The 27,861-nt window shown below is 46.1% G+C and overlaps 1 protein-coding gene and 1 long non-coding RNA gene across 2 annotated transcripts in view; both read right to left on the reverse strand.

The window, feature by feature from the left end:
• Positions 1-27,861, reverse strand: part of LOC130405031 (regulating synaptic membrane exocytosis protein 1-like) — a 58,323-nt gene that overhangs the window by 13,419 nt on the left and 17,043 nt on the right. The window contains exons 3-17 of the mRNA XM_056609986.1: positions 26,786-26,797; positions 18,713-18,951; positions 17,390-18,237; positions 14,312-14,352; positions 13,810-13,950; positions 13,445-13,544; positions 12,569-12,692; positions 9,299-9,345; positions 8,204-8,316; positions 7,560-7,690; positions 4,772-4,943; positions 4,271-4,424; positions 3,623-3,679; positions 1,979-2,141; positions 816-920 (exon numbers count right to left, since the gene is read on the reverse strand). Of these exons, the coding sequence (XP_056465961.1) occupies positions 816-920; positions 1,979-2,141; positions 3,623-3,679; positions 4,271-4,424; positions 4,772-4,943; positions 7,560-7,690; positions 8,204-8,316; positions 9,299-9,345; positions 12,569-12,692; positions 13,445-13,544; positions 13,810-13,950; positions 14,312-14,352; positions 17,390-18,237; positions 18,713-18,951; positions 26,786-26,797 (2,447 nt within the window). The remainder of the gene's footprint in view (positions 1-815; positions 921-1,978; positions 2,142-3,622; positions 3,680-4,270; positions 4,425-4,771; positions 4,944-7,559; positions 7,691-8,203; positions 8,317-9,298; positions 9,346-12,568; positions 12,693-13,444; positions 13,545-13,809; positions 13,951-14,311; positions 14,353-17,389; positions 18,238-18,712; positions 18,952-26,785; positions 26,798-27,861) is intronic.
• On the reverse strand, positions 18,163-18,775 carry LOC130404750 (uncharacterized). Its single transcript, XR_008904261.1, has 3 exons — positions 18,713-18,775; positions 18,397-18,435; positions 18,163-18,237 (listed from the first exon to the last, which is right to left on the reverse strand). It is a non-coding gene; the product is annotated as an uncharacterized LOC130404750 (long non-coding RNA).

The raw sequence follows: 27,861 nt of genomic DNA on the forward strand, positions 1-27,861 counted from the left end.
CAGAGCCATGATACAATGATGCCAAAAGCCAAATATAAAAAACCAAAACAGGAAGAGATGTGGTGATTGGCTGGTGTTACCTGATGTGTAGGCACTCAGCACTTTTGCCCCGCATTGATTGGTGGATCATGATGAGCTTACTGGGGTTACCATGGCAACGGATGACACGTGAGAAAATCCATGAACAACAGGAAGCACAGGGAGAGAATAGGTGAACAGGGGAGAGAGAGACGGTTCTGCTCATAAGCCAACGTCACACACGCACGCGCGCAAGAGCACACACGCACACACACAACACAAATAACAACTATATCTAGACGCCCACACACAGAAGGAGAGGCAACAGATCACTGTGTGAAGGCCTAGAAATACTACAATCTCCTTCTCTACTCTCTGAATAGACCCCGTTACAGTCGTCTTACACAACACATGGACTTGGCATGTGTGAGCCGTCCATGTCCGACACTCAAACACAACGAGGTGGGCTGAAACAACGAGCTACAAGATGAATAAAGGAGGATGAATGTCAATTCTTTCCCTCTCTCTTTCTCTCTCTCTTTCACTCTTGGTCTCATGTTACCCTCGCGCCGTCTGGCAAGAGACACAAAGTACACACAGACCTGTTTGCACGTATGCTCCATCCAGTTTCCTCACCTGACAAACACATCGGGAAATGCAGCAGGTCGTCTTGCATCAAATAAACGCAACACACTTTTACCGAGGCACCGACACAAACCGAGCCGACTCTGGGCCGAGTGACCCGGCCTCTGGCAGAACACACGCCGCAAACACACACGTGTTACCCTGGAACCGACCTGTCCTGGAGATAGTCGTGGCTCTGGTGGTGGCCCCTGGAGGAGTCGGGGTAGCGCTTCGGGGAGCGAGAGCGCCGGCTCTGGGGGATCTCGTCGTCCAGGCTCCTGCAGACGGACAGAGGGACAGACAGAGGGACGAACGCAGAGTCAACACAGAGAACAGGAGGGATGAGCAGCAGTTAACTAGACCGAATGAAGAGGACGGGGAGATCCATAAGAGAGAGGTATGTGAGGAAGAGAGGAGGAAGGATTGGGAGAAGGATGGAACGATGGGAAGAAAGAAAGAAAAGAAGGAAGGCAGACACAGACAGATAGACAGAGAGACACGCAGTCAGATAGACGGGGAGTTCGTTAAGAGAGAGGTAGAAGAGGAGCAGAGGAGGTAGGACTGAGAGAAAGAAAGATAGAAAAGAAAGAAAGAAGATTGAAAGAAAGAAAGAAGAAAAGAAAGACATAAAGAAAGAATGGAAGGAAGACAGACAGATAGACGGACAGACTGACAGTCAGATAAACAGTCAGACACTCAGATAGTCAGAGTCAGGGAGAGAGAGAGGGAAGGAGAGAAAGGGGGATGGAGAGAAAGAGAGAGAGAGAGAGAGAGAGAGAGAGAGAGAGAGAGAGAGAGAGAGAGAGAGAGAGAGAGAGAGAGAGAGAGAGAGAGAGAGAGAGAGGTTCTGGCCATCCCTGGAAGCCATCAGACAGACACTTGGCTTGTGCTGTGCATGAGCCAATTTAGCACAGCAGGTAAAAGCAATGTTGGCAGCAGGGCTGGCCTCCGCCGGCACGGGCCAGGAGAATAATAAAACATTAGAAAAAATTAAACGAGCGGTGTGGCAGGGGGTTAATATCCCCCGGCGTTTCATTAGTATATGGGCCCAGTCCGCTGTCTTCCAACCACTGTTCCTCACTCTGTCCACCCCCGTCCATCACTGAGAGTTACACGTTTTTGCCACTTTTTGGGTTGGGATCAATTGGTTCTGCTCCTATAAATCCAAACTGTTTTGAAAGATATGGAATTTAGTTTTAGCTTTAGTTTGTATAAGTTGTAGCAGAAAGGACAACAAGGATGGAAATACAAATGGCATATATTTCCCAGAAGTCACTTCTACAAGGACTGGGGGGATGGGGGGTTGGGGGGGGGGGGGTTATGATGTCATACTGACCGCTGGGTGGGGATGTTGGGGGGCCGGGAGCGCGTGCGCCCCTGCTCCTCGCGGTGTGGCGAGACGGAGCGAGATCGGAGATGGTGATTGGACGGTTGCCGCTGCTCCGGCACCTCCAGGGTGGACAAGGGCTCCCGCTGTCTCTCCCGGCCACGCCCGTCTGCTGCATCCCCCCCACACAATACATTCATTCATGTGGTGCACATCACACTTAAGACAAAGCTAAACGTGTTTGTACTGGTCATTAATATCAATTCAGCTTCTGATTTTTAGCATGTGCTTTTGCTTCTCTGTGGTTCCAGCATACCGAATGAGAAGCTGCTGAGAGTCACTGTACTATGTCTTACGATATTTCACACGTAACTCTAAATTTTACTCTCGCTCAACCTGTGACCTTTGGGGAGTGGAGCAAGATAAAATCCTTATTTCAGTGCATAATTATACGGATGCTTTAATTTTTTTAACGTATGCCACATGGTGCGCATCGATACACAAGCTGCGTTTGTCAAGGCCTCCTATGTAGCATCACAACAGGAGTCAGGAATGTACACTCTTACATGAACAGTCTGTTAATATGACACAACTCAGAACACAAGTCAGGAAAACAGCAGAGCTACCTACAGCGAGAGGAGACGTTGTCTAATTGGCGTTTTGTTTAATTGAAAAGATTTGGTGTCGACGAAGGCCCATCCCTGAGGACGGGTTATAAATAGCCCCCGCAAACCACCAGCCTTGAAGAGAGCCCATGCATCTCTGCCGCCCAACGTGATTGGCTGCTACTACTGACAGAGAAGAGGCTCCTCAGAGCCGGCGGTTTGGGAGTTTGTGTTTGTTTGGAGGAGTGCTATTGAGGCCCTCGCTGTCCTGTTCTCCCGCCATGTAGGGAAGATGATAGAACATGGAGAAGAAAACTGGTCGGAGAGAGGGGAGTCTCGTGTTTTTCCCCTCTCTCTCTCTCTCTCTCTCTCTCTCTCTCTCTCTCTCTCTCTCTCTCTCTCTCTCTCTCTCTCTCTCTCTCTCTCTCTCTCTCTCTCTCCCTCTCTCTCTCTCTCCCCCTCTCTCTCTCTCCCCCCCTCTCTCTCTCCCCTCTCTCTCTCTCTCTCTCTCTCTCTCTCTCTCTCTCTCTCTCTCTCTCTCTCTCTCTCTCTCTCTCTCTCTATTATTCTTGTTGCAACATCTCTTACAGTCAAACAAAAGCTCAATAAATAAACATACAAAAACACACGCATGCACACATGCCGAAGACACACATTTAAAAACACACAGCAATCACACACAAACACACGCAGGAAGAGCTTGTGGTCTTGGATCGTACATGGTAGTATTTATCTCATTGAGCTCATTTTCCAGGCTTGTGCTTCTATTTATGTCCGGAACACCTAATAAGAGCAGGGCTATGTAGGCTGACTGCTATCTAGGTGCAGTGAAGTTACACACAGTCAACAGCAAGGCACTGTTTCTATATCGGGAAATTATTTATGGTGGTCTATCATGTAACCAGTTTTGTTATTTTGATAATTCAGGTTGTTTGCTCGTTTACATATATATATAAATCCATAAATGTATATTTTGGTTTAAAATGCATCTGCCACCAGAAATAACCTGTTTTGAAAGCCGGCGGACGATGTGGAGACCCCCACCCACCTTTACACACTACTGGGGTAGTGTCATCAAACTCAGGCTCTGTTACACGCTGAGATCCTACACACACCCACACACACACACATCAGACATACACACACACACACACACACACACACACACACACACACACAAACACACACAAATATACATCAGACACACACACACACACACACACACACACACACACACACACACACACACACACACACACACACCGGATAGCACAAACATGCATCCAGCAGACCGACATGCATACAAAACACGACACACATATAAACTCTGATGCAAAGACAGACAAACACAGACACACACAGATATCATACACATATCATGTACACTCACACACACAGATATATACAAACATACAAAAGACATACACACATACGGGAGCAAACATTATGGTTAGAGTAAGCAGACATCAGAGCAGACAGCTTATCCTTGTTATGTCAGCCTTGACACAGAAACACACAGACCATGCGTATACATATAGTTATCCATAGGTGGTACATATATAAACACACACACACACACACACACACACACACACACACACACACACACACACACACACACACACACACACACACACACACACACACACACACACACACACACACACACACACACAAGCTCACAGGGCAGACTTACGCTGCAGCTTCTTGGCCGGGGCTTCTGTGTTTGTGTTCCTGCGTGGTAGGTAGGGCGAGGGGCGGGGCAGAGGGATGGAGGACACATCGTGGGTCTGGAGGGGGTACCAGTGGGGCTGGTCGTCCAGCTTCGCCGTCTCCAACTCTATCAGGATCTACCACGGGGAAGGACCAGCGGCACAGTGATAGGTGTGTGTGTGTGTGTGTGTGTGTGTGTGTGTGTGTGTGTGTGTGTGTGTGTGTGTGTGTGTGTGTGTGTGTGTGTGTGTGTGTGTGTGTGTGTGTGTGTGTGTGTGTGTGTGTGTGTGTGTGTCTGTTTGTCTGTGTGTTTAGTGTAAGGATGGTGGAATTGTGGTTTGGGTTGGGTGGATTTTGTGTGTGTGTGTGTGTGTGCACACGCGCGGTTGTGTGTCTCTCTCTAAATATAAGTTTCTAACGCTGTAACAGTGTGTGCGCCTTTGTGTGCCGTGTCTCCATAGGCGCCCCTGTCTCCCCCTCTCACCTCCCCCATGAAGGTGCTGTCCTCGTCGGGCATCCGGGGCTGGTCCCACACGGTCAGCTCCAGCATGTGGTTGCGGAAGTCCCGGCGGTGCACGTGCGTGTACACAAACTTCTGGCTCCACTTGGGCTCCACCGTCTTCTTCACCGTCTTCGTCCGCCGCTTGCTCTTGTCGCTGTGGGGGGACAGGCGGGACCCCAATACACAGAGACGCAGAGAAACCGCACAGAGACACAACACACCGAAACTGTGAACACGCAATCAAGTCGACTTTTGAGGCCATTTTCAAATCATGTTCAGCTGAAGTGTAATCGCTTCATTTTTTTTTACAATCCAATAGAAATAATACTGATACACTTTTTCTACTCTTCAAGATCACTGTCTATCCTTCCTTTCTATACTTCAAATTCAACCGTATAGATTCATAAATTCAACCTTCCAACTTTTAATTCCACATAAGTTCCATAGGTCCCTGCAGCAATACAGTGAATGGGCCTTACTAATGCAGCCGTGACTCAAGTGCTGTCCCGTGCATATTTGATAACATTTGGGAGACATTGTATCATGAGGAAATACTACCTAAACTCAATTTGGCTAATTAAGCTGAGCGAGGACGTTCTGTAGGCTGTCCTAACCGGTCGGCGTCCAGACACAGTCATAAATCGCAGCAGGGCCATCCATTGCCAACAGTTTACAGATTGTTTCACTGAAACACATTGCAACGGCACAAGTTTATCCTGAAGATCATTATCTTTAAATCCGCCGCTTGAATCAAACCTTAAACTGCACAAATGGACTGAGATGTATTGATTTGTTTAACTGCAGCACAGACGTACTGGCCAAAAACATATTGCCAACAGCACGACCCCATGGGCATTTAAAAAACATGGTTGATTAATCATAGAGTCAAATTGACCCAAGATAAAGGTGATGCTGGTGTCATTTCTGGGGATTCATATTTCATCTCAACATGCGTGCGGGCAGACAGGATGTTAACCTATGGCAATGCTACAGGGGTCTGAGGGTGCAGCGGTGGGAGGCCTGACTAGGAACTGTCCTCAGCTGTCCTATAGTAAACTGAGCTCCTCGTAAAATTTATGGGTGGAAAAATACTCTTCACAACTTCCCCACAAGGAAGCGTGTCCCTTTAAAGAAGGAAGAAGAAAGCGGTGAGGGTCAGCCTCGCAGAGCGCAACAAGAATTATAATTAGCGCGTGGATCCATTATTAACGATGAATTAATAAGGAGAATATAAACAGGTGAAACAATTTATAAATCGAACTAACTATATAAAATAAATACATACAATCAGGTTGCCCATATAATGAGTTAATGGTGGCGTGGTGACTCATTTTTGTGGGTTTTCTTGTTGGAAGTTTTCAAAAAGATGCTTGTACTTCATAGGCTACTCTGCATGAAAGGCTTCTTAGCAGGTTAATGTAAGCGACCTAGCATTAAGTTAGGATATTTAGCATGTAAGATACTTAGCCTGTTAGGGTGCTATGAATGTTAAGGTGTAAGCCTACTTAGCATGTAATCGCCTGTTTAGGAGGTCAGCCTCGCAAGGTAATTAGCATCTTATCTTTGTTAGCCCGCTACCCAGACAGCAAGCCAACATTGAATAAATATTGATTTTCCATCTGAATCATCATTATGGTTGATGAACGGCTTGAAACGGCTAATCAGCCCACACCTGGCGGCATTTCATGGGACCTTTAAAACAGCACCGCTATTTGGTGCCGGTGAACACCGGCACCAACGCTAGCGTAGTGCAGCCTGCCGGCTAGTCGATCAAATGAAAGGCAGTAAGGCTAGCACTTAGCACCTTGTTCTACCCACAGATGTGACCGCGGCGGGCCACCATGGAAGCCCCCCACTGGATATGTATATCATTTAAAAAAAATTATCCTAGGCTACCGAATTTGTTTCTAAGTGTGCATATACTGTATGTTGGAGTTCTCTTAAACCTTAAGGCTAATTTTTTGTGTTGCGCTTGTATTTTCTGTTTTAGATGCTCTTACACAACAGATTGGGACAGCCGCCGCCGTCACCCAATTCACTTTTGCCCATGGTGTGCAAAAGTGGCTGCGCTATGCACCAGACCGGGCAGGAGGACTGGACGACAAACATTTTTTAAAAAGATGTCGGACCATAAAGTGTAACTAGGACAAATAATGAATGAATGAAATAGCAATGAAAAGAGTGTAACCAAATGATTTGTTTTTTACCTTAAACAGTGTGGTGTGGTCAGTGTTTTAGGCTAGGCTATTGGCATACAAGCTTTCAAATGTTCCATCACTTTTTCACATCCTGGCTGTCTATAAGGCAGGATATTCATTATAGGCTATTTAATTTAGGGAATTACATTTTTGTATGCCTAGCAATAATTTTCTATGCTTAATAACGATTGAAATTCCATTGAAATTATGTCGATCCTTAGTTCAATTTACATTTTATCATTGTTTCAATATTCCTGATAACTGAAATAGCATTGAAATTACGTTAATCTATGGACAGGTTTTCAACGTTGTTTCGATATAAAAAAAAGGGTGCAAAATTATATAGAATCAACATCAGAGTGTGATGTTGATTCAATTATTTAATGTTGACAACAGAATGTTGATTTAAGATAGTTTCAATGACTGTTTGCTATCTGGGTAGTGTCCTTAGAATGTTAAATAACCTAGCTTGTTGGGGTAGGGTATGACTTTTGTCCAATTGGATTCATCCTGTATATAGTGGGACATCGGAGCGCCGTGGCTTCACGCAGTGGGGGGTCTGGGAGGGCTACCTTCGGTCCGGGAGGAAGTACATCTTGACGTAAAGGCTTCTGGGTCGCCCGTCCGGTCGGAGGGGAAGCTCCACGGCCTGCAGCACGTTGACGATAAGCTGGTGGCCCGCTTTGTCATACCACAGCCTCACCTGAGTGACGGCACGGAGGCAGGTGTTTAGAGACAGAAATGCACCATGCACAGGGAAACACACACATGAACAAACACACACACACAGACACACACACACACACACACACACACACACACACACACACACACACACAGGCAAACACAGCCACATCATAGAATCATAGTGTAACACTTAATTATACCCGCAAATACCAACGCAAACACACTCGGACACAAACACATGCATGCACACCAAAGCCTACAAGGACACAAACTTCAAACCAAAGCTTAACACTCGCTTGTACCCGCAATCACGCACACAAACACACACAATTTCCACACCGCATATGACCACATATATAGGCTCATGCTCATTAATGATATAAACGCAAAAACACTCTCCACCCCTCATGCACTGTATCCCTAGAGCAAACAAGCTGACATAGGCCTACACTCAAACTCATACACACATACACACACACACACACACACACACACACACACACACACACACACACACGGACATACGTACAGAGATCTGTCCAGGCAGCAGCTGCGGTGCGTTTCGCAGCATGCCGGCGTTGGAGGGAGACTGGACGGAGATGGACGGTCGGTCCATCTTGGGGGACTCGAAGGAGCTGGAACCTGCTGCCGGAGCCACAGTAAGGAGAACAGGAGGGAGGAAGGAGTTTGATTCTAAACCCAGACCCGGGCAAGGACACACATCCTGCAGGGGTTCTGTGGGAACCTTGGTTCAAGTGGTCAATTATGAATTAACGCTAGTTTATTCAGATTGTAGAAATTGTCAAATTGGATTGATTAATTGGTAAATTGCAGCAGGTGGGGTAGTCTAGTGTGATTTTATAGTATGTGTAATTCGTATGTCTTACAATTATTAAATGTTGCAAAACAGGCATGCTGGCACTGATAATTTGTCTTTCAGCAAGTCAAACCAGTCTGTTTGCCCAAATGTGTCCATACATCCATCAGGAGATATGCTGGGTCTGTACCAGTTACAATAGTTAACCCAGCAGTAGTGTGCAGTAGCGTTAAATACGATGGCATCAATCAGACCGGTTTTTCGGTCATTTATGCTCACCAAATGATTTGTATAAATATCTCCAGGGCAAGCTGGCCATTCTATCTGTGTGGACGGTGTTTGTAACAGCCATGAAATGGAGAATTTGACCTCTTATCTCCGGCCCATTAAAGCCAGAGATAGTATCCTCTTTTGATGACATGGCCAGTACTGCGATAACAACTTTGATCTGGATGAACAGTCTGAGCAGGAAGAGGGCAATCGTAGTATCCTGAGAATTTGCAAATCAAGAGATTGAATGAAGCTTTGAAATACTTATTAACCATTTTGGTTATTCTCTGAAGAAAGCCACTGTGAAGAAATCACTGAGTTTAAGAAGGTACAACAATTCAGAATTAAATATCAGGAAGGAAGATAGTGATAGCAAGATTGGGATTTCACTTAAACAAAAACAAACAAACAAATCAAAAGGGAAAGCGAGTGAGAGAGAGATGCAGAGTTAAGAAGCTAGACCGCATGATGAGAAAGAAGCGGTGTGAAAGAGAGCCATAGGGACAGACGTACGGACAGACCACATGAGATACGTACTAGATCCTAATGGAGGGTGTGATGTGTCGGGGATTCTTGGGATATCACTGGAAAACAGAAGGAAGATAAATTTCAGTCAGAGTCATACCAGTGCCTGATTGGAAGAAGAATGAGTCACTAAAGTTCACTTCACAGGCAAGCATGCTCACTATGCGTTCTCTACAATTAGTCTTCAGTCTTTTTTTGTCATTTAGATACCCAGGTAGAAATATTGTGGGTGTCAATGAACAGAGTAAAAGCAGGGGGGGGGGGGGGGGCAAAGAGCCAGGCTCTTGTCATCAATCCAGTGTTTCCCAGGGAAGCATGGTGGTATTCGTGGCAGTCCAGAATCATACAAGAGTACGCCCACAGCAATACACGCAACACCCACTATTATACAAGGCACACCCATTATTGTATAAGACCTGCACACAGCCACATAGCCCATAAGCCCACCTATGATAACAGCTGCCATGAATATCAGCCCAGGGACCCAAGGGAAACACTGGCCATTATTTGTCCATGATCTTTAAATATGCTCACAGTATGGCCCCTCTTGACATTATTTATTTCCCTGTTGGTGTCAGCAGGTTAGGGAGCCAAGTCTTAAGAATCGAAGAAAAGGCCAATTTATGGTCGACAAATGGGTAGAATGCATGTGATGAGCCGGAAACAGCCCCCACACGTCTCTTTATCTCTGAGGCAGCAGCATGACCCGCTGTGGCACCACACTGTCCGGTGGTAAAAGACACACAGAGATAATGTATTTGGAGCTGTAAATTTAGGACACTGCCTGTGAGCATCTTTAAATTTGAAGTTACGATTGTAGGTTTTAGCACCGACTTACCACCACTTTGGGTAAATGTTTGAACAAAAAGACTTGATGTTCGAATGAAAGGACCCAATGGACTGCACAAAACATCATAAAGCTTACAAAAGCACATATACTGTCCCAAGACTGTGTGAAATGGCCATTTTGCATTCGTTCTTATGAGCATGTAAGTTTGTTCAGTTAAAGAGGGGTGTCAAACTTGTTACGTTTTATTACACGTTAGAAAGAAAGACCTCTGATAGGAAGGGACTTGTAAGCATATAAGTGATCTACTGGATCTTTCTTCTGTCCCTACAGTATACGAATTTCAAAGGCATTCTTCTTTAAATCAGATTAGAGTGAGTCAAGTTTATAGAAATGTAACTCTTGTCAAATACTGGTAATTGCGTCCATCTACTGTTCGTTACTAGCCAACAGTTGTGTTTTGGGAGTACTTGTGTTGGATTCTGCAGCAGAAACCCTCCCAGTGATAAACAGGGCGACCTACAGGACCTCCAAACGAATGAGGTGCTGGCTGCTGTTTGGATGGTTTTCCTGATGTCCCAACCCTATACACATAGATGGGCGACAACTGTACCAATTGTACTATTGGGCTTTTCACAACTTCTGGTCCTCACTAGGTAGGTATCTAACTAAGTGCATTCCATATTAGGTACCTGCTTGAAATTTTGTCAAATCAATGTGCTAGCTAAGATATATTATAATGCTCCAACTGAAATGGTTGGACGATGCCATATTTCCTAAATTGACTGCCTATTCAGGTAAGATCCTTACAATAGAGACGTTGCCCATAAGAGCCTCAGTAGCACCACTAGTGGGCAGGGAAATGTAAATCTTAGGTTGAAGACGATTATAACCCCTCTTTAAAGGAAGAAAATGTAGCATCTGCAACTATTTGTAAAACAGCTGACATTTGCAACCGCTTGGCATTGTTTCAAAATACAATTCAGTTTGATTGGAATTGGAGTGTGTGGGGGGGGGTAAAATGGCAGAAGCAGCAGCATCACATACGGGTGTAGGGGACCAGGGGAGTGCAGATAATTTTAGGATGGGAAGACTTGGAGGATCTATTAATGCAACAGGTTGTTTTGTTTACTTACTGATATTTTCTACACACCCTTCGCAAGTGTTTGGAGAGAAATTCATACATTCAATTTTTTAACCATTGAAGGAGTACGTTGTATTGGGATATTGCATTATTGTGGGAGGGACATTTTTGGGTGTTTTTATGAAAAAAATGATGATATGATTGTGGGGAATGAGGATGCCGTGGTGTGAAATGGAGGTGAAGGTTTGGTTCTGATGGAAGCTTCATTAAATGTGTCTCAGCAGAAATAAAGTGAAATTGCCAAATCAACTTTGAAATACTGCCTGAGCTTTGAACCTTTATATGGCTCTTGGAGACTCAATGAGACTCACCTTATCTAGATACAGTAGTACACTCATACAGTGAGTCCTACAGTACCTGAAAACCACTTATGCAAATCGTCTTGTTCCCTGAAAATACCCAGACTATTTTCTGTCACAACAATGCACCCAGCATGTTGAGGTTGTACAAAAAGCGTTACAAGGTGATAACACAAAATCCTATTTGTATCGACATGAAATTGCAGTAACTTATATATAATTGTGTGAATTTGAGACATAAAGCTGGGCTCATCTAGCTGGTTCTTAAAATAACTCTCCATTTTACAAACCTGGTGTAATAGTTGAATTCTTTCAGTAAATATACAGGAATACATTTGATATTACTGAAGTCAAAAGTGCCTGCTTACATGCATGAATAGAGAAATAAGCCAATAAAAGTTAACCTTTAAATTTCAACAGTGGATAGGCCCGGATGCTGTAAGTAGTCATTCAGACTCTGACAGAATGCAAGCACTATTGCACTTTTAAAGGCAATAGCACTCAAGTCACAAAGGAAACTTCACTTGGCACTTGGCAGGTGCTGTGGTGGCTATTTTGGATCTGTTGGATGCGCCCACACAGCCTCTAGTCTGTGTACAGATTCAAACCGCCTTCCAGCGGACTGCCTAGATTAAATGAAGGGGTCAACGTCAACACAGCACATACAATGCTCTTGACTCCTTTGGGAGGCCAAGTTATAACCGGATATATCTGTGTTATATGTCATGATTATACCAATCAGTGTAACGCCTGCTAGCATAATATCCTAACACACCAAGTTTATCAGAAAATCCATCCCATCTCTACCATAGCACCATTGCCTTGTGCCAAACGTTAATTCTGCCCCACCAAGGAGCATTGCTGCAGATGATCCATGAACATTTTGAGGCTTTCCATAGACAAAGTATCTAGTGTAGTGGCTGGAATGTATGTGAGAGTACTCAATGCCCTCTAGTGGTCAGACTTAAATGAATGCTGTTTTGAATACGATTGAAAAGGAATGACGTTACATAGTGTAATTGTTGTGCAGTAGGGTCTGGTCCTTAGCTTACCCAATAGGCCGGGATACCACCAGATCCACTTGGGGCTCGGCTTGAGACTCAAGGATGATGTTGTAAACTTCCTTCATGGTTGCCCCCGGCAACAGCTTGCCATTCCATTGTAAAACTTCATCACCTGAAATTCAGCAGTTTTAAATTGTCTTTGCTTTCAAACCTAATAAGTGTTTTATGAATCTGTAATTTGAGTGTGTTGAGAAATATATTATGTAATCATAAATTAATTGTGGCACATCTGGCAAATTCTGAGTTACCAAGGAAAGGGTGTAGAATGATCATCCCAAAAATATCCTCAAGACACTTGATTGCTTTGTTATATTATATATATATATATATATATATATATATATTCAGTTCTTACACAGCATTCAAAAGTGTTGAATCCCTTATTTAGCATATCAGGTTCTATATAAAAACAGCTGCATCATTCAGAGAAGGTCAAAAGCTGGGAATGGGAGAGTTCCTGTTACATTGTTAAAATAGTCGCAATAAATACAAACAGTTGTCTGGTGGCCTGTTTATGTATTTCATGCATGCACAACAGAAGTACAGTCTAGAAGTTTAGAAGTTTGGATTTGGGAAATGTGGGCCAACTGCAATGCAAATTTTAAAAATGACACTTTATATAATATAACATAATTTATATATAAATATATTTTAAATAGATACATAAATAAAATAATATAATCCATCATAAATAAATTTGATGTTTGTGTGTGTGTGTGTGTGTGTGTGTGTGTGTGTGTGTGTGTGTGTGTGTGTGTGTGTGTGTGTGTGTGTGTGTGTGTGTGTGTGTGTGTGTGTGTGCGTGCGTGTGCGTGTGTGTGTGTGTGTGTTTGTGTGTGTGTGTGTGTGTGTCCTACAGCCCACCTGCCCTTAAATGGCCCACAACGTCAGCCAGGCTGCCCTTCTTGACTTTGGTGATGAAGGCTCCTAGCCTCCCTGACTCTGTCACTCTGCCGCCCACCACCTGAGGGACAGGAGGGACAATCACAGCGTATCAACACATTCAGTTTGGACAAATTCACTCTAGCACTGTGGTCTATGTGGTCTAACTATCTAACTTGAACTATTCAAATGTTTGGTAAACCATTTAGAAGTTCGGGAATCTAGGATATTTGTCCTTTAAGAGTTAACGAAAGTACAAAGAAAATTAAAACGCAGGGCCTCATCTCTGTTGCCATGTTCTTAGCTTTACATGCATCTACATTATGTGTGTCCAGCTTCGATCTGACCTTTAACCCCAGTAGGGCCCCGGCCTCTTTTGGCATGGCGGCACTCCTCTTGCTCAGGGTGATGCGTCCTATTTGATGGTCTCCTTCTTTGGACGGTTCCCAGGCTACGGGATGCTGTGGGAGGTCAAGGGGACATGTGAGCTGTCAGGCCGTCGAGGTGGAGCGCCGAATACAGACGCAGCATGCAGAACAGGACAGGCCCGGTGCGCAGGTCAGCGCAGAGACACATGTTCAGGTGTAACGTAAAATCACATTTACATGCGCTTCATTATGCACGCCTTCTACAATGAGATGCACACAGAGGTTATGCAGATATCATAAAGAATAATTAACAGATTTAATTAAACATGGACACACGTCATCACAAAATACACACACATACACAAAGACACACATACAGAGTGCATTCAAAACGGCAGGGGAAAAAATCTTTGTAGCCCACTAAAGATCCTCCTATTTGAATAGTTTTTGAGCACAAACAAAGCGTGAGCCGGTGACTTACGTGCCATACACTGGGGTCGTGAGGGTAGCGCTCCCAGTCACCTGCAACAGGAAGCAGAGTTAAGAATTCAGGCTCATCATCTGTCTTCTACAGTTTACACGCTACCATACTCTATACTTCTCTACGCCTCAGAGCTATGCAGAAACAACACTGCTGATCTGCCCCAGAAACAACGTTGAAAAGTGCAGATGCAGGACAGCTTTGCCTGTCCATTAAGGAAAAGAGAGTTTGGTGAAAAAGACTAGAACGATGATGGAAGGAACAACGGTCAGATTTTGCGACTAAAACACACAAACACACAAACACAAACATACACACACACACACACACACACACACACATACCCACAGGCTGACACACATGCCACTGCACTTAGAAAGACACACAAATGTGCATATGCACCTCTGACACAACCACCTGCAACCACAAACACACACACACACACGCACTCACACACCATCAATCAACTCCAAAATATTCAGATCACACGCTGCTCTTCACAAGATATTTGTTACAATTTTTGGGACAGTGTTTATTGAATATTGAGGCCAGGGACAAGATCAGAAATACATTTCTACTCTGCAGCAGTCTGGGTCCCTGACCTGCACGAATGCTGTATTTCACTAAATGCATAAGCTGCTAGGTCACTAGCAAAAATGTATGTGTATTCACATAAATATTAGTAGTGTTCCTTATCCGTTATCAAACAACAGTTTTCCTTATTCTAATTTGTGCTAGTTTTATAACAGCAGACATGACTGAAGTACCTCATTGGACGTGCTTTCCAGTTTGTTCTGGCTAGGGCCTTGAGTTATTTTTCCATTAGAAAGAAACAACTTGGTTATCCATTGAATAAAAGCACCAATAAACCCTAGCCGGGCTAATATATCTTATAGACAGCAGCCATGATTGTAGTGTTTGTAATAAATTGATAACTTAATCACATACTAAGCACTTCCCCGTCATTTTCTTCTGAGAAAATGCACTACACAACACCACAATTGACCTCTTATAATCAGATTCTGCCGTGGAATTAGGTCGAAAAAAGTAATTATGATCATTATTAGGATTTCCTGGCTGGCTTGTTTCCGAGTTGCACAAACCTGACTCTGTAACAGTGTGTGTGTGTGTGTGTGTGTGTGTGTGTGTGTGTGTGTGTGTGTGTGTGTGTGTGTGTGTGTGTGTGTGTGTGTGTGTGTGTGTGTGTGTGTGTGTGTGTGTGTGTGTGTGTGTGTGTGTGTGTGTGTGTGTGTGTGTGTGTGTGTGGTGTGTGTGTGTGTGTGTGTGTGTGTGTGTGTGTGTGTGTGTGTGTGTCCGTGTGTGTAATAATATTTGTGTGTCATCTGTCTACAAGAAATGATGCCTGGCTTTGCTCCTGGTTGCCAGCGCACCGGTGTCTTTGTTTGCCCTGACCCGGTCCTCTGTCTCTAACTAAAAAAGGAAGAGGCGTACTCAAGCACCGTGGCGGTATGTTGAGACACAGGCCCCAGAGGAACTCTCTCAGCGCAGATTGCTCTGCCTCCTTCCTGGGGCCTCCCGTCCTGGCCTCAACAAACCACTGCACTTCATCAAAGTCCCTGCCATATGTTTATATCCATGGTGCATTGAAATACATTGTAGCTTTTGATTTATAGATATGTATATATATATATACTTTTTTTTTTATTTTTTTATTTTTATTATTATAATTGTTTTGTATGTCTACTCTGAATGTATGTTGTCATCATGTCGATGATATGATTGTAAAAATGCAGGGTTTGGACAAAACCTGATCTTTAAATCTTCCTGAGGACAGCAGTGGCATCGCGTTGGCTAGCATTAGAAATGTGATCAAGTGCAGATCCCAGCGCAGCTCAAATACTGCCTGCGTGGAGAAGGCTGAGGAGAGGGAATATGCTGGTTCATTACAGCTGATCAGGGCACAGCAGGGAAACAGAAGAGGACCTTTCTTATGAATGGATCTTTTGGAGGAGGTATGGAAATCTATTTACTCCCTTATTACTCCCTTGTGGCTAAGAGGGGGTGAGCCTAAGGTGGCTCGCTTAGCGATAGCAGTTGGATAATGTTTTCCAGCTTGACTACGCCAGGAATAGTGTGTAAACAGCAGGGCCATTCAGAGCTCTGGGGGTCGCCTTGCGAGGGAGGTCTCCAAGGGTCAACTGGTGGTCAAATAGCCCTGTCAACACAAACAACAACAACACAACATAGTCTCTCTCCCCCTCGCTGTATCCCTCTCTCTCTCTCTCCTGTTGTTATCTGTCTTACACACACGCACACACAATGTTCAAGACTGGGCTGAGACCAACACATCACAACTTGTTTACATCCACACTGATGTTCTGCAGTATGCTTTCACATGTAGACCGATCACACACACACACACACAAACATACACACACACACACACACATATGCATCAACACACACAGCAGAGCAACAGCAAGTATGATTTGAGCAGCAGCAGCTGAAGATATAATAAAATACTATACAGTTCACTTACACATAGCAACATGAAAACATTCTACAATCTTGAGTTTCAAAGACCATAGTCTGTCAACCAATATTTCAATCATAATAACTGTATTGAAGTCTGGAAATGACTTACCTGTCACTGGTCCCAAATAGCATGTTCTGAACTATTGAGTTAAGTCCCACTTATTATTTATCCATAACTCTTTCTCTGTCTCCCTCTCGGACTATCCCACACTGAGGGGGAAGACACACCGAGAGTACAACGCTTCCCCTCTTATATCAGCCTCCCGACTGGGAGTGTAGGAGCATACCCACGGCTGCACGCAAACACACACACATACACACACACACTCACACACATGCACACACACACACACGCACACAAACACTAATTTACAAACATACACAAAAGGCTGAACCTCCGCAATCATTGCGTTCATTCATTATTATTATTATTATATTGTCTTTGGAAGATCTAGCTTATTCTCAATTGCTCAAGCACAGTAATCAGTCTGAAACATATTGACTAACTCAACTATAACCCGGTCACTTTGGGATCAAGGAGCAAAGAAGGACCAGTGACGGGTGATTGACAGCGGTCCCCACCTCTCTCTGAGACGCTCTCTATCTCGGCGTCCTCACAGCTGCTGTACTCGGGCGTGGTCCCGCCCTCCTCCTCAGAGCTGCTGACGCTGGTCTGCCTTTTCCCCCCGGCGCCGCCCGTCCCACGCTTTGACTTGTACGGCCGCGGCGGCGGCGGCCGCATGGACTCCGACTGGTCCGAGCTAAGCGAATCGTTGCGCAGCATGCTCTCCGCTTTCTCCCGCTTGCTCCGCCGGGCCGGCGGCGGCCCCCCCTCGTCCCCTGCCGCGGAGCCCGAGCCGGGCCCCATCCCCGAGGGTTCCCGGAGTTCAGGGGCCCCGTTGCCCGGCTGCGAGGGCGGTGCGTGTTCATGCAGCCCACCCAACCCCACCCCCATCCCGCCCGCCGTCCTCTGTTTGGGCGCCATTTGGCCCGCCGTGCCCACCCGGGCCATCGCCTCGAACCCCACGCTGACGGTTCCTCCTTTAACAGGGAGCTGGTGGCCCCGGCCCCCGGGGGCCCCGGGCCCCCCCATGTGTGAGGGATGCTGCTGCTGCTGCTGCTGCTGCTGCTGCTGCTGCTGCGTGCCGAGGTGCTGGCGAGGGAGAGAAGGGTTGCTACCGGCCGGGTGGTCCGTGTGATGGTAGCCCCCTTCCTCCATCCTCCTGCCGGGCCCTCCACCGTTGCCGGCCCCCACGGGGTCGTGCTCCAGGGAGCGGCCCTTGGTCAGCTGCCGGCCCTCGCGACGTTCCCTGGAGTCGCCCCGCAAGTGTCGGTCCACGGACACCTGAGCTTTGAGTCGGGGCTGGCCCGGCCTGCGCTCCCCCTGGCCTGCAGCTCCTCCGCCTCCTCCAGCTCCTCTGCCGTTCCTCCTGGGGAGAGGGAGAGGGTGCGGGGCACAGAGAGGGGCAGGGGTGAGATAAGGTGGGAGTCACGGGGTCCGTGTTGTATCCATGTGACATTGCAGTGCAGTTGTTGAGCTGCGAGTGTCTTCCCAAAAAAAAGAGTATTTCTAAAGGCTTGCAGAGTACCTGCCAAGACAGATGGCTCCATAGAGAGACCCACAGTACCTTTAGTAGGATGCAGGGAAAAGTGAACTCAATTAGCCATTAACCACTCAGTGAGACATTCTTCAGTAAAGTTAATGCAACGCTTATCAATACTGCTAGACCAATGTCCTAGGACAACATAAAAAAAGACATATATTGATAACAAATTGTAGTTTGCGTCTTACATAACACGGCAACATTAATACAAGAATGACGACAATCTTAAATTGTTTTAAACCTATTCCAACTATTGTTTGTTTACTTTTGATCATCGTTCTTAGGTTTGTTGCAGCCTTACGTTTCTCGCGGCGGCTCGCTGCGCGATCGGGGGTCGAATCCCGGCGTCGTTCCGGGCCCGCACAGCCGGCCGGGCTCATCGGGCGGCTGGGCGGAGCCAGGGGGGGCCTGGGAGCGTGAGCGGAGCTTCTTGTCGGCGGGGTCGGAGCAGAGCAGCGTCCCCTCCGGACCGGCGAACCACTCGCCGGGCTTGGTGAGGAGCTCCTGCTGCCTCCGGCAGTTATTGCACACCCAGATGACCTGCGGCCCAAGGGAGACGGGTCAGCACAGGGTTAACCCGGTTAGTCCTGACAGGAGGAGGACGGGACCACTGGGAGAGGAACTGCCTCTCTGCCCATATTTGGGCATTGCTTGTTTATAGGCGGCGATGGAATGTGTTAAAATATAAAAACATCAAAACTCGTTTTTCTTCCTTCAGACAATCAGCATTAGATTGTGATAAACACGTTTTGAAGAGGATGCATCTTCGTTTTTGTGTCTCTATTCGTTTGTCAGAAATCGACATGACCTGAGAAAGACAATGTGAATAGTTAATGTGGTATTGATATTTTTTGTCCTTAACGGTAATGACGATAACATTAAGGATATTCAATGTTATGCTTTGTTACACTATGATATGAGTAGTCTTGTAGTGTACAAGTCGCTGTGAACCTCCAGATATTTATCAGTATAAAGAGAACAGTTTCAATTACTGTTGGCTCGCAGGGCAAACAATACAACCCAACTTTATTTTAATCTCACTCTGCAGCGCTGACAGCATGTTGGTATTGTTGACTGGAATGACCTCATTATGTGTCCAGTGGGAACACAAGCCCTTTCCTCATGCCCAATGTCCTCTAACGCGGCCAATCAAAACCATCTTGGCTGACCGCTTCGCCAACCAATTGAAGCTCGGCTTCAAACGCAGTGGCATCAAGCAGGAAGCGGAATAACAACGCACTTCCTGAAGAGCGGCGAAGCTGCCAATGAGTCGTCCAGGAATAAGAAATAGTTTATTAAAAGAAACCTCAAACATCAACATTATGGCGGTAATACTGAGGAACAGCTTGGCTTGCAATGTGAATCCTGGTTTACCAAAAGACAGGAAGAGCAGCGTTTCCATCTGGATGGAAAGATGCTCATCTCCCTGCCGTAGAAAATGTTATTTCGCTCCCCCCCCTCTCTCTCTCTCTCTCTCTCTCTCTCTCTCTCTCTCTCTCTCTCTCTCTCTCTCTCTCTCTCTCTCTCTCGCTCTCTCTCTCTCTTTCTCTCTCTCTCTCTCTCTCATTCTCTCTCTCTCTCTCTCTCTCTCTCTCTCTCTCTCTCTCTCTCTCTCTCTCTCTCTCTCTCTCTCTCTCTCTCTCTCCGTCTCTCTGTCTCTCTCTCTCTCTGTCTCGTCCCTTCCCTCCAGCTACACATGCAGTCGACATACTGTATATATGATACGGGTTGACTGTGAACAATCAGAGGCGATATTAAATCAGGGAAAAGGGGAGGACCGCAAAGGGGGGGGGCCAGTCCCTCAACTCCACCAGGAATCCCCAAACGATCGGCTCATAATAAGGCAGCAGGAACCCCCCCATCTCCACTCTACACACTCCTTCACTGTCTCTCTCCCCTATCTCTCTCCTTCCCTTTTAACTCCTCAACCCCCTCAATCCTTCCCCCATTCCCCCCACCCACCACACAAGCAAACACACAGACACACACACACACACACACACACACACACACACACACACACACTCTCTATTTCAGCCTCCTCCAGATTGCTTTTGATTCAAGCCACAGAATGCCGAGGAGAATACAGCTTTACACCAACATGGCTATATTTATCCGGTCCGACACCCCAGTACCAGCCCAGCGAGGAATAGGAGAGCGCGTGCGCACAGCCACTTAAACCCACACTTCTCTCACACGTGCACGAGCACTCACACAACGCCACTGAGCAGCTGCCGCAGGGATTTTCAGACCAATTCAAGACGACATTTGGGCAGGAACCCCAATAGAGGTGTAAAGATGCCCGTTAAAGTTAAGTTTTCGAGTTAGAGATATGGTATGGATATTATTAGGAGTATTGTTCGAAGTTGTTTTGTGATTGGGTTTGAACATTATGCTAAGATATAAGGTTAGAAATGGTGACATTTGGGTATAAAGTTATCGGGGACTATTGGGCATGAGGAAAGGGCTTGTGTTCCCATGTGATTGATGAGGGATCATTAACAATCATAATATGCCATTATTAGTATTTTTATGATCAGTTTTCTTTCTCCTGTATTCCTCCAACATTTGGACAGAAATAATCACATTTGGTTAAGTTGCCAACAACGAAATCTGGTGTTTGTCGTTCCTGTTACTTCTATCTTTTCAGTCCCTGCTTATCCTCAAATCCAAAGTAGAAAAGTGAATTCCTCAGCCGAGCTGGCACCGTGCTGCTTTGAAAAAATCGGAACCAATTTGAGGATCTGGTATGGAGAACAGCAGACAGCTGGCCCCGCAGAACAAATGGCCAGTGTTTGAGAGCGCCGCTGTGGTAATCTGCTGTTTTATTAGACTGCTAATCCCGTAATAATCCCTGTATTATTAGATCACACGCTGATGAAGGAGAAGGGGGGAGATGTGGTGGGGGGTGTGGGCAGCGTGCGGGCTGGCGCCGGGCTCGTGGGTTTGTGGAAGCGCGTAAGAGTCTATCGATGACCACTCGTGCATGCACAGGCAGGCTTACGCAAACATATGCACACCAGGGGGAGATGCGCATGTGCGAATACACTGATGCATGCTCTCGTACACGTGCACAGACACACACACACACACACACACACACACACACACTCACACACAGCAGCCATGGCTCATCACATGACCACGGTGAGACCCCTGGGATGACTCTGTGAGGGGGGAAAAGGGGGTGTGGCCCGGGAAGAAGAAAGAATAGCTTTTCCACATGAAAAGTAGGACACAAACCCTTGTGTGCATTTTTTTATTTTAATTCTGGTGTGTATTGGTGTGTGTGTGTGTGTTTTTGTTAATGTGTGTGTCGGTGTATTTGTGTGGGTCTGTGTCTGTTTGTCAATGTGTGTGTTTGTGTGTGATAGTGTGTGTGTGTGTGTGTGTGTGTGTGTGTGTGTGTGTGTGTGTGTGTGTGTGTGTGTGTGTGTTTGTGTGTGTGTGAGACAGAGAGAGTATGCAAGTATGTTGTGCATGTATATTAATCTCCATGCGTGTAAATATATTAAAGTGTGTGCGGGCATGCATTTGTGTGTGTGTGTGTGTGTGTGTGTGTGTGTGTGTGTGTGTGTGTGTGTGTGTGTGTGTGTGTGTGTGTGTGTGTGTGTGTGTGTGTGTGTGTGTGTGTGTGTGTGCACGTGATTGATATTTGCGTGTGCATCTCTGATGTAACAATGAATAATCCAGTAATGAAATCTTGGGAGTTCCTGTGGCGGCCTGGCCGCTTGTTTCCTGGAGCGTGAGCAGGCCACTCTGTAACCATGGTTACCAGGGGAGAGAGCGGAAGAGGAAAGGACCTGGGCTACAGCTCGCAATGACCCTGTTTCTCCTCACTCTGGTGCCATTCTTTATTGCTTACGAGTTAACGTGTCCTAGACTATCAAAAAGGCACACAACCCTAAACTCAGACGTCAGAGCCGGCACCAGAATCCGTACATCCACTCCCTGTTTGATGGGCTCTGAATGGCTCAGAAGAGTTACAAGTGAAGTCCCATTCCATCAGTAGTTCTAGCAGGTGACATCACCTGGCACCAATATGATTTCAGCCAATCAAAAGTGCTCTGGAGCACACTGTCTTCATTTCCAGAGCAGTGCATTATCATTTTTCTCCTTGGCAAGACAATGGCCTTTTTTTGCCCAAACAAAAAAAACAACAGCATCTGAGTGAATAGCTATATATAGGGGTCTATCGGGCAGGGTCCTCCTCCTGCAGGGGCCCGCGTAGGTCAACGGGGCCCCTGAGGGAATGAGGAGGGTTGTGGAGAGGAGGGCCCACTACAGGAACCAGCTCATTACCACCCTCCTTACAAAGGCAATTAACAACTGCTACAAGGGCCGCCGGCAGGGCCTGTCTGTTAGTCACATCTGCCCACTGGATCCCAGTAGGGGAGGCGGGCTGGCCAGTCCCCCGGTCTCATGGTCCTCTGTGTCCTGCTGTTGTTGTCATGGTTACAACAGTTTGTTTTCATGTTTTAAGTGATGAGCAGGAACAGCAATAGAAAAACGTGTGAACGTCTGCATATCCTAGTTTAGGATATTTTGTTGCAGTTGTTAAAACTTTACATGGAGTCCTACTTTTGATGATCTTTGCCCAAGCTGCAGAGCACATCATCGCCTTTCCATCATCACAATTTGATTTATTTGATTAATCTCTATACTCATCTGTCTATACTCATTATGCTCTCTCTCTCTCTCTCTCTCTCTCTCTCTCTCTCTCTCTCTCTCTCTCTCTCTCTCTCTCTCTCTCTCTCTCTCTCTCTCTCTCTCTCTCTCTCTCTCTCTCTCTCTCTCTGCCACCAAACAGCGTGCTACAATCCATCACATGACAAACTGCTCATGTTCCACGCCGACCAGCTCCATTAGATTTCCAGTCATCATTGATCACTCAAACGTACTACAATGATGAGTGCCCCCCCCCAACACCCCCTACCCCGTCCCCCAACACCCCCTACCCCATCCCCCAACACCCCCTACCCCATCCTCCCACCCAACCCACCCCACACTCAGGGAGCATGGACAAGCAGAGCCCCTTCCCCCTTTCCACAAGGAGAGGGGCGGAGAAGGAGAGGGGCGGTGAGGGGGAGGTGAAGGGGGGAGGAAGCAGGAAGCAGTGTCAACCTCCACGCCGTCAACAACTTGACGAATGGTGCGGAGGTTGCGAGGTGGGGTGATATAACTCACGGCGTCCATAAATCTCTGCGCTAAGGATGAAAGGGCGCCGGCGCCGCAGCGGAGATTAGCGTTAGCCGCGGCTAATGAGTGAGTGCATCGCTCGTAGCTCGGCACGGAGAAAAACAAGAAAAAGCCCACACCGACACGGCACACATGAAGCCACGCATGCTAGGGGTAGGGGGGCGCGGGAAAGGGACGAAGGAAGAAAACACGCATGGTCACACAAGGCACAGGCACCCATCCACACACTGCCATGGAAGAGGCGGCCGAGCAACCTGCGCTGTTGAGCGAGCGTTTAGCTAGGATGAGCACTCACACACTAATGAATCACACTGCGCTCCAATTGGTCATGTGGTACATTGACACGTTTACACACAGAGAGACATTCAGATACACAGAGATCAATGGACGACGTTCAAGCAGACGGCCGCAGATGGCTGCTTGCTATGTGAAGACAGCACGGCATCGCTTGACTAGTAGGGGGGGGGGGCTCCTGAGGACGCCTGGATACTGACCTACATACAGTTTAGAGGTCTACCGTATATAGTGGACCGTATACATTGCAACTGGTCTATGCGTTGTCTAAGTGGTCGATGAGTGCATATTTGAATCCTACCCTTTATGCAATTTATTAACCCCAGTACACACAATTTGTTTCTAATCGTGTGTGCAATTGCTTACACTTTTCCAGCAATACAAACATAAAATGTGTACTGGTATGTGTTTTGCGCGCGTCCTCACGTCACGGGAGGGAGCTCCCATGTGTGTGCACTCGTACGAGTGTGTCAACATTGCGTTTGTGTGCGCAGCAAAGACCGGGAGAAAGATCGCCCCCTGAAGACTAGTCAATGAGGGACGTACGGCGAGATGGACGCAGCTAGCCAGACTAGCAATCAATAGTAATCACCACGAGCTGTGGTGCTAACAGCCGTGACACATCCCTCAGGCCCTCCGCTCCTCCCAGACACACACACACACAAACACATACATATTCTACTGCCCTACATATAACATATACGCACAAATTACATTACACACATTCGCATACACATATAGACATTAGAAATTCGCTGTTCATCCACTGTCGCTACCACCGTCTGTAGCACTGTCCATACCACTGTCTATCCACTCTCCATCCACTGTCCATCCCCTGATCCTCTACCGTCCATCCACTGTCCATATACTGTCCCTACCACTGCCATCCACTGTCTATCCCCTGTCCCTACCACTGCCATGCACTGTCTATCCCCTGTCCCTACCATTGTCTATCCACTGTCTATCCACTGTCCCTACCACTGTCCATCTAATCTCCATCCACTGTCCATCTACGGAGGTAGTTAAAACAAGTCTCACACTAGCAGTCGTGTTATTGTTGCAGCATTAGGACAAAGAAATGCAGCATTTGAGCAACGCTGAGTAGGCGGAGTTGTGACCTAATTTAAAAACATCCTGACCCCTGAAATATTGCTGTGTGTTTAATGACATGACAATGTGAAACCAGGGAGCTGTGTGTGTGTGTGTGTGTGTGTGTGTGTGTGTGTGTGTGTGTGTGTGTGTGTGTGTGTGTGTGTGTGTGTGTGTGTGTGTGTGTGTGTGTGTGTGTGTGTGTGTGTGTGTGCGTGCGTGTGTGTGTTTGAGCTTGTGTGTGTGTGTTTGTTCTTGTGTGTGCGCTCGTGATTCAATTTTTTCAGTGAAACCAGGAATGTAAGAGACGCTTAGCTTGCCTTCCCAAGAGAGGAAAAATCAAGACTTCAAACACTTCCTTTTTTCTCCCCTTTCCTCCCTTTGTAAGAATATCTACGACACCAGACTCAGGATTTCCTACATGTGGATAATGAGCCCAGAATCTCGTTAGCACATTGAAACATAACACGTACTGTTCATTTCCACTACCTACATTGCATGAGTCTGCTATTTCACAACACAGGAGCGTCAGTCAACTCAGCCGTCACAAAGGAGGTCAAGATGTCGGCATAAGATGAAACACAATTGACAACAGCCACGAAATCAATTCAACTTTCCGTAACACTCAGTCTTCATGTTAATGTTGTGTATCGTCATGGAAATAAGAGTGAAGAACTGGGATATTCCTTGTTGTAACTATCACAGAATACGTCCGATGAGCTTGCCGAGAGGATCTCATTAAACGACTACCGGAAACACTCTGAGTTGGTCTGGTTAGGAGTGCCAAGCGGCCCCACTGCCAGGCTGGACTAATCAATCGCAGAGAAATGGCATGAACCCAAACCCACTGTAACGCAGCAGGGCTTTGTAATCCAGCCAGGATCGCTTTATTCAGCCAAAAGTCCAGTGGGGAGGGGTGGCGCTGGAGGTAGGGTGGGATTGCTATGTACAGTACATCAAAGCATTGTTTCTTTTGGAGGGGGGGGGGGGGGGGGTGGTATCCGGCAAAGTATAGTGAAAGTGCTGGTTTGGCAGCAGCCCAGTGGATTGGGAGAGTGTGTGTGCGTGGGTAGGTGGGGTACCTGCCAAATCATTCTCTACAGCAAGTATAACTTTATGTCATAACCGCTAGCAATATAGATAGATAGATAGATAGATAGATAGATAGATAGATAGATAGATAGATAGATAGATAGATAGATAGATAGATAGATAGATAGATAGATAGATAGATAGATAGATAGATAGATAGATAGATAGATAGATAGATAGATAGATAGATAGATAGATAGATAGATAGATAAACAGACGGACGGACAGACAGACAGACAGACAGACAGACAGACAGACAGACAGACAGACAGACAGACAGACAGACAGACAGACAGACAGACAGACAGACAGACAGACAGACAGACAGACAGACAGACAGACAGACAGACAGACAGACAGACAGACAGACAGACAGACAGACAGACAGACAGACAGACAGACAGACAGACAGACAGACAGACAAGATTGATTGATTGATTGATTGATTGATTGATTGATTGATTGATTGATTGATTGATTGATTGATTGATTGATTGATTGATTGATTGATTGATAAGGCAATTGAGTGATGCAGAGATTCTGAGATGGATAGAGATAGATATACAGAGATATAAAACAGCTAGATACAGAGCTAGAAACAGAGATAGATACAGAGAAAATACAGAGATAGATACAGACAGAAACAGAGATCGATAAAGAGATAGATTCAGAGGTTGAAACAGAGATTGATAGATCTTACCACTTTGTCCTCCTGCGGTGAAGTCAGCCATAACATTGTTTGTGTCATCATGACGGGGTTGTGAAAGGGGGGAAAGAGAGAGTTATTGGATACATTTACAGTAATAATTTAACATGTACAGTAAAACCAAAAACACTGATGAGCTCACTTTGCTGGCCTGTCAATTATCATCCATTCTGAAGCAAATGACTCCATGGCCAGCATTAGATTTAGATATTAAAACATGTTATCGTCCAACAGATTATAACATTAACCTTTACAAGCTATACTAACTTATGTATGTTATGTTTGAAATAATAGTTTGAGATGGAGAAGCTAGCAAGATGAAGAATCTACAACTGCTCCTAGGCCGGGATTGTGTGTGTGTATGTATGCGTGTGTGTGTGTGTGTGTGTGTGTGTGTGTGTGTGTGTGTGTGTGTGTGTGTGTGTGTGTGTGTGTGTGTGTGTGTGTGTGTGTGTGTGTGTGTGTGTGTGTGTGTGAGTGTGTGTGTGTGTGTTTGTGTGTGTACGTGTACGTGTGAGTGTGTGTGCTTGCGTGTGTTACTGGTGTGTTTAAGTGTATTTATGTATGTGTATAAGATGATTAAATGTCATACTCCAGAGGAGACATTTTCCATTGCAGAGGAAGACCCCCCCTTCCTTCAGTATACCATCTCAAACACATACACACACACGCACACACACACACACACACACACAGATAACGGCCCCCTGCTGTGTGTCTATAGGGCAGCTCAGCACCCCTGGGAGACAGGGGGGCAAGGAAGGAGACCTCCCACAGCCCACAGCTCTACCTAATTCCCAATTAACCTTTAGCAGCTACTACCTGGGTCAGTACAACCCACACACATACACACAAACACGCACACAAACACACACGACACAAAAATGCACACGTGCACAAAGATATGGGGAGATGATGTTGCACAAACGTACACACTGACCGGCAGATGTTCAACTGTGCACAAGGTTATGCACACATACACACAGACACACATCCACACACATACTTAAAAGGCCATATCATGGTCCATCAACTCCATCTTTGTTTTAACACCTAAAGCCATTAAACAG

This window comes from Gadus chalcogrammus, chromosome 15, assembly GCF_026213295.1.
Source record: "Gadus chalcogrammus isolate NIFS_2021 chromosome 15, NIFS_Gcha_1.0, whole genome shotgun sequence".
Lineage (NCBI taxonomy): Eukaryota > Metazoa > Chordata > Actinopteri > Gadiformes > Gadidae > Gadus > Gadus chalcogrammus.